Genomic DNA, 16,902 nt, shown 5'->3' with positions numbered 1-16,902 from the left:
GACTGAAGCTCCTGAAAAACTACGCTATGGAGGCTAGTGCTGGTATGAGCTAGGAAGCTAAAGACTCATTCGAGTGGCTGTGGACAGGGGTTATGAGCTGGAGGTTGGTCCGTGATTAGCTTATGGTTAAGGGAGAAGGTTGGGCGATGAAGCCTGGGCTGAAGCTGGCCCTGGGGCCAGATGGAAGGATGAAGGGAACTGTAGGGTTAACACTAGAGAGACTAAGGCTGGTTGGGATGCTAGACACAGACTGGGAGTAGTCTCTCTCTCTCGCTCTCTCCACATTTTTCTCTTTCGCCCTTTTCATCTCTCACTCACTCTCTGTCTCTCTCTCTCTCTCTCTCTAACTTTAGCACATCGGTCTTTCTTCTTCTTTCACCTGTGAGAATGAATTCTGATTCGCCTCCACACAGGATGTGCATCCATTTCCCAAATTGTAAAAATTGCCTCGCTACTTTTGAAACATTCAAGGCTAAATTCACGGAGCTGGAACTGCAATATGAAAGCGGGAAGGTTGCCTTTTCCAGACGTATTGAACAGGGACCGGATTCCCCCAGTAGCGAGATGAGTGAGTGAGAGCCCTGAGCCTGTCTCACATGTCAAGACACAGTCACAGATTACCACGTCAGAGGAGGACTGCATGTGTCACAAAGTAGTGCTACTCTACAGTATGTGAAGGAATGCATGTCATTGGTCTTACACGTGAGGGAGGAGTCATTGAGAAGAAGCATGTCTGCTAGAGGGGGTTGTGTGTGTGTGTGTGTGTGTGTGTGTGTGTGTGTGTGTGTGTGTGTGTGTGTGTGTGTGTGTGTGTGTGTGTGTGTGTGTGTGTGTGTGTGTGTGTGTGTGTGTGTGTGTGTGTGTGTGTGTGTGTGTGTGCATACTCACAGCCTCAGTGTGTATGGGGTGCACAGCGAAGAGGAGGGCGGTGAGGAAGGCCAGACGGGGGTCATCGAACACGCAACGATCACACGTGTGCATGAGCAGACAGGTCACGGCACAGTGAAGACACACGTTGACCACATGGAAGTAGAGAGGAGTCATTCCACCCAAGAGGATGTTCAATCTGAGAGAGAGAGAGAGAGAGAGAGAGAGAGAAAGATTGTAATCACCATTTTACCATCATAATTAGAGAGAAAAGAGACTTATTCAAACTAAAACTGCAGGATATGAAACATTCGCTGCTAATGTTTCACAGCCACACTGTGTCGGGAACTGTGACCCTCCTTTACAGTTGCCACCATCACCAATGACTACAGTCCAATCCCGGCTGGGGTCAATTCCATTCGACCTCAGTCAATTAAATTCAGGACGGGTATCTAAACTTAAGGTAATTACATGAATTGAATACAATTCAATTCATTTTGGTTGAGGACATTCCCTTCCCTTAATTACCAGCTTTTTGATGGTGTAATAAGGCTGAGATAAGCCATTTGGAATCTTTATATAAAATATAATATCTGCATATATTAGTATCTTATATCTGCATATATTAGTCTATTCAAATGACATTTTTCCCCTACCCACACACAGTTATAACACAATAGTAAAATCTCCATTACACACACAGGTACCGAAAACCATTAGTTCAGGTTACATAAAAGCATTTCTACGTGAGATTGTAAATATGCCCTCATATATTAAGCGATTCCTCCCCCGTCTCAGAGTAGAGAAGAATCCCAAACCCAAACCTCCATTATGAATTCAATTACAGCACTACACCATCTCTGTAAAACAGCCTGTTTCTCTCATCATTAAACCGCCTGCATAGTCTGACTCCTAATACTGAAGAAACCCATACATTTCCAGGATGAAAGAATTGGAGAATCTGAAAACAGAACTTAACTAGACAGAAGGGAATCTGAAGAGAACATAACATGGGTTTTAATGGGGGAAAGACCGTCGAGCTGATTGTCATACATAAGCGATAATGGGGATGCCTCATAAAAGCCATCGTCCAATCCATTAAGTGATGATGAAAAGCAGGCTCCACCCCTCCTATTTCCTGTGTTACATCATGGATCAGACATAGTGGATGTTGTAGCATGCCCCGAGGAGAGGGTATTAACATGTGTAAGCCGGCCCTCTGATGTGATCTCGTTATAGGCCTTCTCAGTGAGTCATGGCGGATGTGCACTCTGTTATTAAGACCAATGCATTTCAATTAGAGACCAGAGACTGGACAGCGGACAATTTCCTGGCAATGTGATCTGACCAGGAAAAACAAGGCCTGTCTTATAGCCTACGACTAGGATCTGGAGGTTTTCCACACCACATCCCATGACCAGAAAGAAAAACTCTAGGCCCACCACTGTACAGGTGTCATGCTACAGCACTATAGTCCCTGTATTGTGATAGAAGTGTTGAGCCGTGCAGGTAGAGTGGTCACACTGGTCAATGCAGAAACAGACAGGTGTCCAGCTCCCAAAGCACACAGTAACTGTCCCCAGGCAGCCTGGCTGTGCTGGAGGGGACAAGGGATATGACAGAGGCTTCAGCAGGTTACGACAAGCGCCTTTACATTGTTGTACCATGTTTATATGTGATTCTGGACCGTAAGCTGTGACTTGATCTCATAGCCTGTTTTTCTGTCATTCTCTCCCCCTCTCTTTTCATCCCATTCACTCCCTCCTTTCTCTACCTCCTATGGTCCCCCTCCTCGCCCCTGGTCCCCTCTCCCCAAAGCCATTGTTCCATTAGTAGGCTACATTAGAGTGCTTCAGGGGTGTGTGTCCTTCACCTTGAGGACCGTCTCAGAGGCCCAACAGTGATCACGGACACAGAAACACACCGCTATACTGAGCACAGAGCCCCCACATGCACAGGTGTGTATGTGTGCGTGTGTCAGTGTGTGTGTGAGGTGTGAGTCTCCGCGTTTTTGAAATGACAGATATACCTAGCAGATCTTCAAGGACGTGTGTCTGTGTCCATATGTTCCATATACTGTGCATTTTATTTTATTTTTATTTTACCTTTATTTTACTAGGCAAGTCAGTTAAGAACAAATTCTTATTTTTAATGACGGCCTAGGAACAGTGGGTTAACTGCCTGTTCAGGGGCAGAACGACAGATTTGTACCTTGTCAGCTCGGGGGTTTGAACTTGCAACCTTTCGGTTACTAGTCCAATGCTCTAACCACTAGGCTACCCTGCTGCCCCACATGTGATGAATAGGCCCTTCTCCCATAATAATGAAGCATACATGTAAATGTGAGTCAGATTTGCCCAATTTAGTCTGAATTTAAAGAACATACAGAGGAGACCAGACAAGGTACTGTAGTGTCAGAGACACTGACAACTCCTCTCCTCCCTTCTCTCTGTGCCGTCACAAAGTATTAGACTACAGACTTGAGACAGACAGACACGCAGGAGTAGCTTGTGCCTGTGCGTGAGCGTACACACCACAGAGAATGCATCTGGCCGGCTTTGGGGCTATGTGTAGATAGAGATTCAGCTGCTTGGCTTGGCAGCAGTGTGTGGGTAACCAACTGCAGAACCAGAAGGAGAGCGCTACACAACCAGATGCTCCATCCATCGCCTCAAAAGAGAGAAACCCATTCAAAGCATCAGCACATCAGCCTTCCCTCTCCCCCTTAACCAGTGCACTAAGTATTCAGCACACACACAGCAGCTGACAACCTCTCTGTTGTCATAATCAGCATCACACGTCTTCAGCTCTGAATGTGCCCTTTCCAAAGAGGATGCTGATACCTACGCTCAACACTGAGGAATGTAGCGCAGAGAAAGAAACACTTATTTGACATTACTTTTCTGGCGCATCGTGCGGTGTCGGGGAGGAGCAGCACACGGTTGTCAAACGGTTCAGGTGACAGTGTGACAGTGGAGATGATGTCTTACTAAGCAATCAAAGTATTAGAATAGATAGGTCCCATACATAGGATGGTGTGTGTGTGTGTGTGTGTGTGTATCCACAGCCCTGTGCAAAGAAAAAGCACAAAGCTTTACCAGGCAGAGAATGGGTTAATCCCATTGGTTGTCTACCGCCTGACGCTTCATATTAGTATTCCAGTCTTTTCATATCTATTGTCTATATTTCAACTTTACTGCCTGCTGAAGAAATCCAAGCACTTTGTGTCCTCATTGATTACATACAGACCTGCTGGACATGTCTATTATTATAACACTTCACTTCCCCCTCTTTTGGGCAACCGAGTGGCGCAGCGGTGCTAAAGGCGTCACTACAGACCCTGGTTCAATTCCAGGCTGTATCACAGCCGGCCGGGTTAGGGTTAGGCCATCATTGTAAATAAGAATTAGTTCTTAACTGACTTGCCTAGTTAAATATCTATCCTATGTGTGCTAGATAGAAACAGAGCCTACAGTTCTGTCAATTATTATTTTTTGTAGTTTTCATATCAACACATCTTTCAAATAGTCTGTAGTGTGTTTTTCATCAATCTGTGAAATCTGTAAACTATTAATGTTTCTGGTTGACTAATGCTTGCGCCGAGAGCCAGACCCCTCCGGCGTCCCATTGCGCTGCCTGTGACACGTCCTCTCCAGTGTGTGTGCCCGGAGATTAAATTGACACTGGCTGGAAAAGTTCCCTTGAACGACAACATTCAACACTAATATCCCAAAATGTGACCGATCAATGTTCTGCAGCGTCAAACATATCCGCCAAAAATACATTGAAGTGAACGTTGAGAGCGAATTCAGGGACTCCACAGAAGCAACAAGTGTGTAGGCAAAAAACGGTCAACATCTGTCAGGTCCAGCTGTATTTGACTCTAGGATATTTGAAAATGTTTCACGTTGCATTTCTCTAACATATTCTAAGATGAAGGAGCACAAATAAAATCGTGTTTTCTTGCGAGTGTGCAGTGTTCATGGCACGCTTCAGCAAGTTTAGCTAACTGCGCAACCTGACCGCCGTATCATTCTGATTATAACCCATTATAGGCTACGTACATGTTTGGTGATGGTAGGTGCAGAGGTGCGTCCTTCATAGCCGCTGGCGATCGACCAAAGCTCAACCCAGCTCAAAGCATGAAGAAACCTACAGTAGACGAGTCTATGACGTTAGCCTATTTCGGATAACCCGATACATGGTATTAATTGTATCGGATCACAAGTTGGATAGCTGACGAGGCAAGCGCATTTATGGACGTTGCCACCAACTTCAACAACATTGTTTCTCATTCAAGCCCGAGACCAAGCTGTTCAAGTTAACTACAGAGACTTTGCAACCGATGCTGGGAAGACCACAGAGAGCTATAGGGGAGAGTGAGAACTTACTTGAAGGTGAGGATGCATAACGGTCTGTAGGACTTGTGACTCGTGTTATCCGCCATCCTCTTGCCCCAAAAGTCGTTGGTGAAGATGTTCTGCAGGCTGGACCCGGGCCGGACGTCGGGGTTATTGCTGATAGCCCATACATCGTCGTGCACGAACTCCCCGTGCAGAGAGTTGCTGTAGCACAGCGCGCACAGAGCCAGCAGCACCGCATATCGACCTGCTCCTCTCCCTGCTTCTAACGGGACCGACAGGCGGAGCGGGCCAGGGGTCTTCTCTCGACCGTGTACTGTCATGTCGGCCCTCGCCTGGCAACAAGACGCTTGGGTCTGGGAAAAAGCCGGGGTGAGTAGGGAGCCATATCCGTTCCGCTAGACAGACAGTCAGCGACTGTCTTGCCTACTGTGGGCTGCGGGGACTGACTATAAAGCAGCCAGCGAAATGAGAAGCCTCCTCTTGACGCATGCGCACGGAGCAGTACGGTCCTTCCCGGAGCTGGAGAGATTCATTTGCACAACCTAGACCGAAAATCAATAGCGCGCAGCATACTGTTTCAGCCGATTGCTATGGCACCGACATGACCTTTATCTTTAGACTAGGCCAATAATAAACTAATGATTGTCTAGGACGGGCCAGGCGGGGACGCGCTAATAGAGAGAGAGGGACATGCCCGTGTCCTGTCAGTCTGAGTGGGAGAGATGAGAAAACAAAGACATTGTCTGTCCCCGAGCTCGAGGTCACTGACTCTTACCCTGCCAAGCGCGTTATTATACACACAAAACATTTGGGGTTCAACAAGGGTTCTTCTCAGATCATCAAAGTTCTTCGAAGCACCTAAGGGTTCTTGGTACTGAAATTTGCCCCAAAAAGGTTGTTCCAAGAACCTAATAAGAGGAAACTCCTTAGTTGGTGGGGGTTCTGCCCAACTGAAACATATGGATTTTGAAAAGGACAGCAGGATGATATTTGTGCAAATCTTTCTAAAACAGAAAATGGACACAATCCAATGGATATCAATCAACTAAGAAGTATGAATATGTAGGATATGAGAATATGTTGTCTTGGGTGCAGATGACTGAAGGGCTCACTTCTGTGTCTGTGTCAGCAGGTATCTGAACAATATCTGAACAAAATCCAAGGTATGAATACTGTCATGTGCATGTTTTGTTAATCATCTGTATAATTACAATTTTTGGATTCACAGACTTCACCCTCCCTACACTTTTTTTTTTACCTTAATTTAACCAGGCAAGTCAGTTAAAAACAAATTCTTATTTTCAATGACGGCCTAGGAACAGTGGGTTAACTGCCTGTTCAGGGGCAGAACGACAGATTTTGTACCTTGTCAGCTCGGGGATTTGAACTTGCAACCTTTCGGTTACTAGTCCAATGCTCTAACCACTAGGCTACACTGCCGCCCCACTGCCACCCCCTCTGATGAATATAACAGGACATCTGCTCAATCACCATGCACTGCAAATTCATTCTGGAGATGGATACATCAACATCAACGGGCCAGAGGATATACCTATTGGACTTGGGGATCTAATGGGAGTTAATCTGATATTTTAAGTTTTTATTCTGCTTTGCCACTAAAATCATAATAAACACTGAGAACTAAACTATTATCTGATGCATATTTTTATTAATAAAAACAAAAGATTCCTGGAGTATCGTTTAGGGGTTCCTCAAATTGAAAATGTGGGGGAACCCCTATAAGTCTTTCAAAGAACCCTTTAAAAGGGTTCTTCAAAGAATCCCTTTTAATGGATACTCAAAGAACCTTTTGAAGAACCTTTTGGGGTACATTTAACTACTTCCCCTCCCCTGTTATTAGTATTAATATTACAGATAACAATAACACAATATTTTTGTTCTCAGTGTTTATTAATAGTGGCAAAGCAGAATTTAAAAAAAATCTAAATATGAGATAAACTCCCATTAGAGCCCCAAGTCCAATGGGTATATCCTCAGGCCTGTTGCTGTTAATGTGTTGATGTTCTCTGTATCCACAGCCAGAACAATTTTGCAGTGCATGGTGATTGAGCAGGTTTCCTGTTATATTCATCAGAGGTGTAGAGAGGGTTATTAAGTCTGTGAATCCAAAAATTGTAATTATACAGATGATTAACAAAACATCCACACGACAGTATTCATACCTTGGTTTTTATGGTGAATGTGAATGAAAAAAAATGTTTTAATAATGGTTTTCACACACATACCTTGTCCGTAATGTAGAGGCCTCTGGGATATTCATTGAAGTGGTAAAGGGAGGAGGATGGTACATGTGATCTGCATAACATACCAATAGACATACCTTTGTATGCCTCCTTGTCTGTATACCTGCCGACATAGACACAGAAGTGAGCAGTTCAGTCATCTGCACCCAATACAGCCAGCCTTCAACATATTCTTATAGCCTACATACTACCTCTGTTGATTGATATCCATTGGATTGGGTCCATTTTCTGTTTTAGAAATATTTGTACAAATCTGAAAAGACAATGTCAATTTAGATCATACAAGGGACAAACCTTACCTTAAATTGAGGAGATCTTTACATTTTTCAGATAAGTGTGTGCACCTGCTGTCCTTTCAAATTCAAAATGTTCATTTGGGCAGTTAGGTTCCTGTAAGAACCCCCACCAACTAAGGGGGTTCCTGAATGAACACCACCTCCTATGGGGTTCTTGCAGGAACCTAACAGCCCAACTGGTATTGCCAAGAACCCTAAGGTTCCTCAAAAAACTTTGAGGATCATAGAACCCTTGTTGAACACCTCATTTTTAGAGTGTATATGTGCCATTCAGGGGTGAATGGGCAAGACAAAAGATTTAAGTGCCTTTGAACAGGGTATGGTAGTAGGTGCCAGGCACACTGGTTTGCGTGTGTTCAAGAACTGCAACAGTGCTGGGTTTTTCCATGCTCAACAGTTTCCTGGGTGTATTAAGAACGGTCTACCACCCAGAAGAAATCCAGCCAACTTGACACAACTGTGGGAAGCATTGGAGTCAATATGTGCCAGCATCCCTGTGGAACCCTTTTGACACCTTGTAGTCCATGCCTCGATGAGTTGACCATTTTCTGATCGCAAAAGGGAGTGCAACTCAATATTAGGAAGATGTCCCTGATGTTTTGTAAGCTCAGTGTCGACACGGGTAATAAAGACATGTTTACAGGAGAGATTATCATAAATCAGTGAACCATGAGGATGGCTACGATGTGGGATATTGACCTGACCATAGCAGGTTATGAGGAGTATAAGACAGAACATCCATCCACTTCCTTGTGGGCTACTGTTCTAGGCCACCTGAAAATCAATCCATCAAATAAACAGCCACTTGGTCTGCATGTTTAAGCTACACTTTCCAAAAAAAGCCCCTCTTTCAAAGCATTACTTTAATCATTTCTAAATAGGCTGGTGTTGAGTTTGCCCTCAGCAGCAGAATGCAGGTGTAGTGGCAGCCTGGTCGGTGGGACCGGCTGTTGTGTTGTATGATGATCATCCATCCAGCGGGCCCTGCTACAGGCACACCAGCTGGCCACTGCAACCCCACACCACTCCTGCTTGCTGTCCTCCACAGAAACCTGTACAGTCAAGACGGCTCGTAATGAAGGGCTACATTCGTATGCGGCAGGTAAAGGTGAAGGGATCGTCCAGTCCCAGTAGAGACAGCGGCTACTCTCAGACAGCTCAGAGCCAGTGTCAAAACCATCCCCGCTTACGCAATAGGACTAATGGAGAAAATTGACTACAGGTACTTGACTTCCAAATGATGTAGCACTTAAAAAAGAGGTGTGTGTGTGTGTCTGAATATGTCTGTCCAATTAAACATAGCCGTTGTCCCTCTTGTGGTTAAATCTACTCATTGCCATTCCTGTCCTGCCATGCCTGGCCAAACACCAGCCGACCACCAGTGCCCTTGCCAATGACCCTCTCCATAAAGTTGCAGTGCCAAAGCAGCATCATCACCTGTTGATGGAGAGGAATGATTATACTTCTACAATGGCCTATTTGTCTTACCACCATCTGTTGGGAGGGGAATATCATCACCATCACATCCAGTATGAATTTGTTTGGGTTTGGTGTTAAATAATGCTAACTGTGCTTTAGGATGAATCCAACTCACACAGACTGATATGAGAAACATAGATGAGGATGGACACACACACACAGTTCCCTTAACTATCCAGAGTGTTCCCACTCACATTAACACGTCAGTTCCAGTCTGACGCCTGAGACGACTTTAGCTCTCAGACAAATGAAGGGTAGAGAATTAGGTCTCCTTATGCCCTGTGGGGATGGTGGGCACAGAGTGTGTGTGTGTGTGTGTGGCATACTGTGTGTGTGTGAGACTGTGAACAAATCCAGTGCCACAACCTTGACAGATTGAGCCACGGGTAGGACGTTTTACCTCCTCTGTTTTAGAGGCTTCAGGACAGGAATGAGCAGTGAGCTAAAAACACAACTGCACTGAAGGACAAGTACAGATGAGCCAGACTAAATAATGTCTTATTCAAGCATTGTGGAGGACATCCATAGAGCAGCTACCATTATTACATCAGGTTAGTCAGCTGATCTAATGCATACACACAGTGGTGATTTTAGCATGTACATCTTGGTGGGGAGGAAAAAAAGTGGGATGCATGCCAGCAAAGCCACTACACAACACAACACTAAACAATACATTAATTGTACTATAACGGTGACAAACGATGCCCACAAACTGTTAGGGCCTACATAAAGCTGTCCCAACAGCAGTCCCAACACCTTACCACTGCTACACCTGACTTTCAGCGGAGCCGTGTCTGGCAACGAAACAGTTTAATCAACCTCATTTACTGCCTTTAAAAAAACCTAGCTGATATGGCTAACTTGCTTAAAAAAAATGTGGTTTCTACTGGCAATTGAGATGTACAAACTATGGCATAAGGGGATGAGTGGATAAGAGGCCATCCGTAATTTCGATTAAGACATTAACGAGCGAACTAGGACGGATGTAGTAAATATAACTATTTGTTCAGCACTTTTGAAATGTACAGCAACCGAATTCAGAACATGAGTCGTTCTTATAGTGTTCTCCCAGTACACCAAGTCAGAACCGTAGGATAAATGAAGGGGGCATATAAGCAGACAATGATAGCGCTTACAATATTCAATGATTACATTTCTCTACAACAGGTTGTAGGCTACATGTACACCAAGTCAGAACAGGAGGCGAAATTAAGAGGGAAAAATAGACCAAATTATTAGGGTGAGGCACATGGGCTACTACCAGCTTACTACACAACATAAACTTAGTATGACTTTATTAGCTACAGTATACATACAGTGGGGCAAGAAAGTATTTAGTCAGCCACCAATTGTGCAAGTTCTCCCACTTAGAAAGATGAGTGGTCTTGTATGTCTTCCATTTCCTAATAATTGCTCCCACAGTTGATTTCTTCAAACCAAGCTGCTTACCTATTGCAGATTCAGTCTTCCCAGCCTGGTGCAGGTCTACAATTTTGTTTCTGGTGTCCTTTGACAGCTCTTTGGCCTTGGCCATAGTGGAGTTTGTAGGTGACCAAATACCTATTTTCCACCATAATTTGCAAATAAATTCATTAAAAATCCTACAATGTGATTTTCTGGATTTTTTTTCTTCTCATTTTGTCTGTCATAGTTGAAGTGTACCTATGATGAAAATTACAGGCCTCTCTCATCTTTTTAAGTGGGAGAACTTGCACAATTGGTGGCTGACAAAATACTTTTTTGCCCCAATGTATCTCCTTGGCATATTACATAATTTATGCAGCAGCATACAAGACATTTTTTGACTCACCTTGTTATGCTGTTCTCATTTGAACAGGAAGGTGGCCAACAGTGCTTTATGGGCAAAATTAGTCATCAAAGTCTGGCATTCTCTGGATTTATAGTGCTTTCAAGACAATTGTAAAAGAACACCATAAAAACAAGGTTGAATCTTGATGACGTCAATGATTTTCAGGTCGTAGCTCTTAAAAGAGGCCCGAGTTCCAGATTTACAATTCCGAATTGGATGACCGTTTAAAACGTATTTTCCCAGTCGGAGCTCGTTTTTTCCCAAGTTTATTTTTTAACAATGTTTACAAACTGATATGTGACACGTATTAATGCCAAAATAACATGCAATACAGGCAAGCCAAAACATTTGTTTGTTTGTTTTTTGCAAAAAATGTGCGGCTCAAAACAGCCCCTCCCCCCTTTTGAATGTCGCCAACGCAGTATAGGACTGAAAATCACCGTATCTAACCTGTGGTAGACCTTAGCAGAAGCTATAGTGTGTGTTCATGTGGGGAAATAGTGTGTAAGCAGGGTTGGAGTGTGTGCCAGCAACCTGGCACTGGACCCAAGTTTGCTTCTAACACTCATTCACGGCAGCGGAGTGTAACAGTCCCTGGATGTGACAAGTCAGCAGCTACATGAGTGGCGGTGGGAGCAACACAAACTGACAACTATGACTGGCTACAAGACACTCACGCAACACTGCGCTAAATTACACACACACACACACACACACAGAAGTGTGTTTGCACTCATGATGAAAACGCGTAGGCTATGGCTTTAAATCAAATTATGTGCCGAATAAAACAAGTGCAGACATGAAATGCTTACTTACGAGCCCTTTACCAACAATGCAGTTCAAAAGTAAGAAAATCAAAAAATAGATGAAAAGAAAATAGTAACACAATAAAATAATGAAGATATATATGGAGTATCTGTCTTCCCAAGGAAAACTAGTTGAAACATATAGGCTAGGCCTACTGTATGGTGAATACATTCTGAAAGATCCACCATGCTGCCTTGTTTACCATATGACCGGGTGGCTCAGATTGGCCTACTGTATGGTGAATACATTCTGAAAGATCCACCATGCTGCCTTGTTTACCATATGACCGGGTGGCTCAGATTGGCCTACTGTATGGTGAATACATTCTGAAAGGTCCACCATGCTGCCTTGTTTACCATATGACCGGGTGGCTCAGATTGGCCTACTGTTCAACTTGAGAAGGGTGCTCCTCCCTCACTTCTGCCTGGTCATCTCTAATAATGTCTTACAAGTACTGTAGAAAACTCTCACGTCCCCCCTTCCCTGGAGGGGATCCCACCCCTTATTGGCCGCCACACACCTCCATTAAACTTAATCAAAAACCCAATAACGACCACCTGGAAAGAGGCGGGACATTGCTATAAAAGAGTGAATTCATTTGGCCTCTTTCCACCAACCAAACCAGTTCAACAGAGTCCAGGCCAGCTAGAGCACCTGGTGTCAAAGGAAAGCCAAGAAGATCATTAGGACCTCAGCCACCCAGGCCAAGGACTGTTCACCGGCTACCGTCCGACAGACAGTAAAGGTGCATCAGTGCCAAGACCGAGAGACAAAAAAAGAAAACTGTTGAACAGCCAACACTAGCCATGTACCAGGTGATGCACAGTCATTCACACAAAACACACAAGCTATGACACACACACACCTCATATTCACACACACGCAGCCAACGCCGCGGTCCCATTCACCCTGTACGTAAATACTGTATCTGACGTAGCTCATAATTCTACTATTGCACATTGTATTTTAATTACACCGTTCATACACCACATTTATTTATACACCTGACATACAGTAGCTTACTCATATCTACTGCTGTACATATTCTTAGCTGGTCTTGTGTAAATTCCCTCGGTGTACATGCATACAGATTGCATTTGATTACTACTACAGTGCTATTTGGGTTAATCCAATTTGTCCTGCCTTTTTATCTGGTCTTTTTTTGTTGTATTTTGTTCCCCATTACATTTGAATTATTTGACATTTAACTGTTAGTTACATAAGCATCTGACACCCGCTCTAACATCTGCTAAACTGTACGCAACCAATAAACTGATTTGATTTTAAAGATGTTTGTATAGTAAGGTGCGTATTGTGGGTGGCAGCCAATGTTAAGTATATCCCAATTTAAATGTAGCCCAAATATGTGTGTGTGTGTATATATATATACATATATATATGTTTGTTTAACCCAGAGTATTGCTTGATATTAAGGCTGTGTTTTACACAGACAGACCAACTGATTTCTTACAGGCAAAATACCTGCTCTGATTAGTCAAAAGAACAATAATTGGGCAGAATATCAGATTTGGGCTGCCAATGTAAAAGCAACCAAAGTGCTAATTGGAGGCCATCTTTAAAGCCTGTATTACTACAGCATCAGTGACTTCATACTGATTGTTGCATTTAGAATATTTCAGTTGAAGCGTTTCCATTATGACCACGTCAATATGCCCTGTTGTTTGTTTTATCCTAGTAAATTCAGCAGTCATCCATCAAGACACACCGTTTTTTGGGTCATAAAACTATTTTACTAACGACATATTGCTTGAAATCCAGTCTTTCTAAAGTACAGTAACTTTACAGTTAATGATAATGACATTTCAGATGCACTCAATGGATGTGGTTTTTATGATTTTACTGGCCCACATCTCCACAGATGTTTCTGGACAACTCCCAATTTGAGTGCCTATCACGTGAAAAATTAAGCATTTTCACTCAGGAGTTGTCCATTTTAATTTTAGGGATGGGGGTCCAAAATGTGGAAATCCCACAAGGTGGAGGTACAACCACAATCACTACTATTTGATTACAGTATTACCGGTTGCAAAAATCTAATTACCCCCCCCCCAATTTGTTGAAGTATATGACATTGTGGTGTGTTTTAAAACACATTTTTAATAGGGTATGAATAACATGTTTGACAAACACACAGTTGTACTTTATACGACTTGTGAATATCTGTCACCTTAGCCAGCAGGGGATACGAGGTAGGGGGTTCTGATGGCAGAGTAAAGGGTTGGCAAAGGGTACACTGATCACTGAACCATGTACACACCGCCAGGAAACAAACTGGCGTACAACACCTGCAGACAACCACCTCCTGTGCCCTGAGTCCAGCATGACAGGACCTGGGGGGGAGGAGGGGGTGGGGCGTGCCCACTGGGAAAGACATGCTAAAGGGCAAAACAACTCTAAGTTGTCAAGCACTCCTTCCCCTTACTCTTTCCTGCTCCTCTCTTGCTCTCTAGTCATAGCCAGAGGGTTGTGAGGTCATAGGATATCCTATGACAGGGGTGTGCAACTTTGATTGTGGTGGGGGGGCCCCAACAAATCTAAACTCACGAGGGGCCGGAGTTGCTGGCGGGGTGTAGAGAATGTTCGTTTTAAAGCAACTGCTGCAATCCTACACATTTTTGCCATGGGACACAATATTTTGCCATTTTATAACTAATTTCATGCAATTCTACTTATTTTGCCATGGGGCAGATAGGAAAATGAGCTGTTTTACAGCTCATTTCCTGCAGGTCTACACATTCTGCCATAGGGTGGAGGAATGTTTGCATCATAATTGCATCTTGTGTATTCTAACATGCAACAGTTGAAACCTGACTGAATTCCTAAAAAAAACATTTATTTTGTGGAAATTGATCTGAGGGCCTTCAAATGGGGTGGGGCTCGTGGGCCGCCAGTTTCCCACCCCTGACGTATAAAATGCAAATTATACTATTGCTGTATCCACATCAACATGAAGGCTGGTCCAGGCCATTTCTTCACCCAGCAGCTGGTGTCTAGCCGTCTACACGGATCAAGGTTGTCTTCTCGACCATTTGCTTCATCCATTATCAGCTTGCTATTCACCAGTGTATAAAAACACCTGTTCTTAGGTAGGCACATGTATCTAGCCGCTACACGCAGCAAGGTCATTTCGTCCCTATCCATGCTGCACACCAACATTCCCTCTAAACGCGCAGTAGCCCCGAGACTGCTGCGGAGAAATATCAACACACAGAGAGAAGCACGAGATTGAACTTCACCAAACTTTCTAGTGCAATTGTCACCAACCCGATTGGTCGATCTCCAAGGCATTCCTAGTCAATCGCCAAACATTTCTGTAAAAAAAAACAACGTTAAAGCCTTGTGTTCCTATTTTTATTATTCGTCTCGGGCTGTTGGCGGTAGGTGCACACTACTCAGCTGCCCTGTACGCCGGGTAGGCGAACTGTTGCTATTTTTTACTGTGGTAATGGTGATCAACTCAACATTAGCCACTTTCAATTCAAAATATTAGCCACTTTCAATTCAACATTTTGTTGTAGGCAGAACGCATCGGGAGTAGGCTTCTATTGCAATCAGAGTTGCAGTAGACCAGTAGTGGAAAAGTACTCAATTGTCATACTTGAGTAAAAGTAAAGATACTTTAAATCTTCTTTGGAATAGGGGGCAGCATTTTCACTTCTGGATGAATAGCGTGCCCAGAGAAAACTGCCTCCTACTCAGTCCCGGATGCTAATATATGCATATTATTATTAGTATTGGATAGAACACACTTTGAAGTTTCTAAAACGGTTTGAATGATGTCTGAGTATAACAGAACTCATATGGCAGGCAAAAACCTGAGAATAAAATCCAAACAGGAAGTGGGAAATCTGAGGTTTGTAGTTTTTGAACTCAGACCCTATCAAATACACAGTGGGATATGGTTCATTTTGCAGTTACTAGGGCATGGGGTCAACCGTCGTTAGAACGTTGTTTCAGGCTTCTACTGTGAAGTGGGAGCAAATGAGAGCTGTTTTGACTAAGGGGTCTGGCAGCAGCCTCGTTCTCAGTCACGCGCAGTTCACATGAGAGGTATCTCTCGTTCCATTGCTTTTCTACAGACAATGGAATTCTCCGGTTGGAACATGATTTAACATTTATGATAAAAACATCCTAAAGATTAATTCTATATTTAGTTTGACAAGTTTCTTTGACCTGCAATATAACTTTTTGTACTTTTCGTTGTTTACCAAACATGCTAACAAAAGAAGCTATTTGGACATAAATGATGGACATTATCGAACAAAACAAACATTTATTGTGGAACTGCGATTCATGTGAGTGCATTCTGATGAAGATCAAAGGTAAATTAATGTTTATAATGCTATTTCTGACTAATGTTGACTGCGCAACATGGCGGATATTTCTTTTGGCTGATTTGGGCTCTGAGTGCCATACTCAGATTATGCTTTTTCGTTAAAAAAATTGAAATCTGACACAGCGGTTGCATTAAGGAGAAGTGTTTCTAAAGTTCCATGCATAACACTTGAATTTTCATCAACATTGATAATGAGTATTTTTGTGAATTGATGTGGCTCTCTGCAAAATCACAGCATGTTTTTGAACTACTGAACATAACACACCAATGTAAAATTAGATTTTTGGATATAAATATGCACTTTATCAAACAAAACATACATGTATTGTGTAACATGAAGTCCTATGAGTGTCATCTGATGAAGATCATCAAAGGTTAGTGATTAATTTTATCTCTATTTGTGCTTTTTGTGACTCCTCTCTTTGGCTGGAAAAATTGGCTGGGTTTTTCTGTGGCTTGGTGGTGACCTAACAATCTTTTGTGGCGCTTTCGCTGTAATGCATTTTTGAAATCAGACACTGTGGCTGGATTTACGAGAATTTTATCTTTAAATTGGTGCCTAATACTTGTATGTTTGAGAAATTAGATTTATGAGATTTCTGTTGATTTGTATTTGGCGCCCTGCAATTTCATTGGCTGCTGGCGAAGTCTGAGACAA

The 16,902-nt window shown here is 43.2% G+C and overlaps 1 protein-coding gene across 2 annotated transcripts in view; it reads right to left on the bottom strand.

Moving 5' to 3' along the window:
- Positions 1-5,659, bottom strand: part of LOC135514863 (protein O-mannosyl-transferase TMTC1-like) — a 108,067-nt gene extending 102,408 nt beyond the window's left edge. For both annotated transcript variants that reach the window (XM_064938525.1, XM_064938526.1), the window contains exons 1-2: positions 5,259-5,659; positions 889-1,066 (exon numbers count right to left, since the gene is read on the bottom strand). In XM_064938525.1, the coding sequence (XP_064794597.1) occupies positions 889-1,066; positions 5,259-5,551 (471 nt within the window). In that variant the 5' untranslated portion in view covers positions 5,552-5,659. The remainder of the gene's footprint in view (positions 1-888; positions 1,067-5,258) is intronic.
- Between the last annotated feature and the right edge of the window lie 11,243 nt (positions 5,660-16,902).

This window comes from Oncorhynchus masou, chromosome 26 (genome assembly GCF_036934945.1).
Source record: "Oncorhynchus masou masou isolate Uvic2021 chromosome 26, UVic_Omas_1.1, whole genome shotgun sequence".
NCBI lineage: Eukaryota > Metazoa > Chordata > Actinopteri > Salmoniformes > Salmonidae > Oncorhynchus > Oncorhynchus masou.
This window is presented reverse-complemented; position numbering and strand designations above follow the sequence as displayed.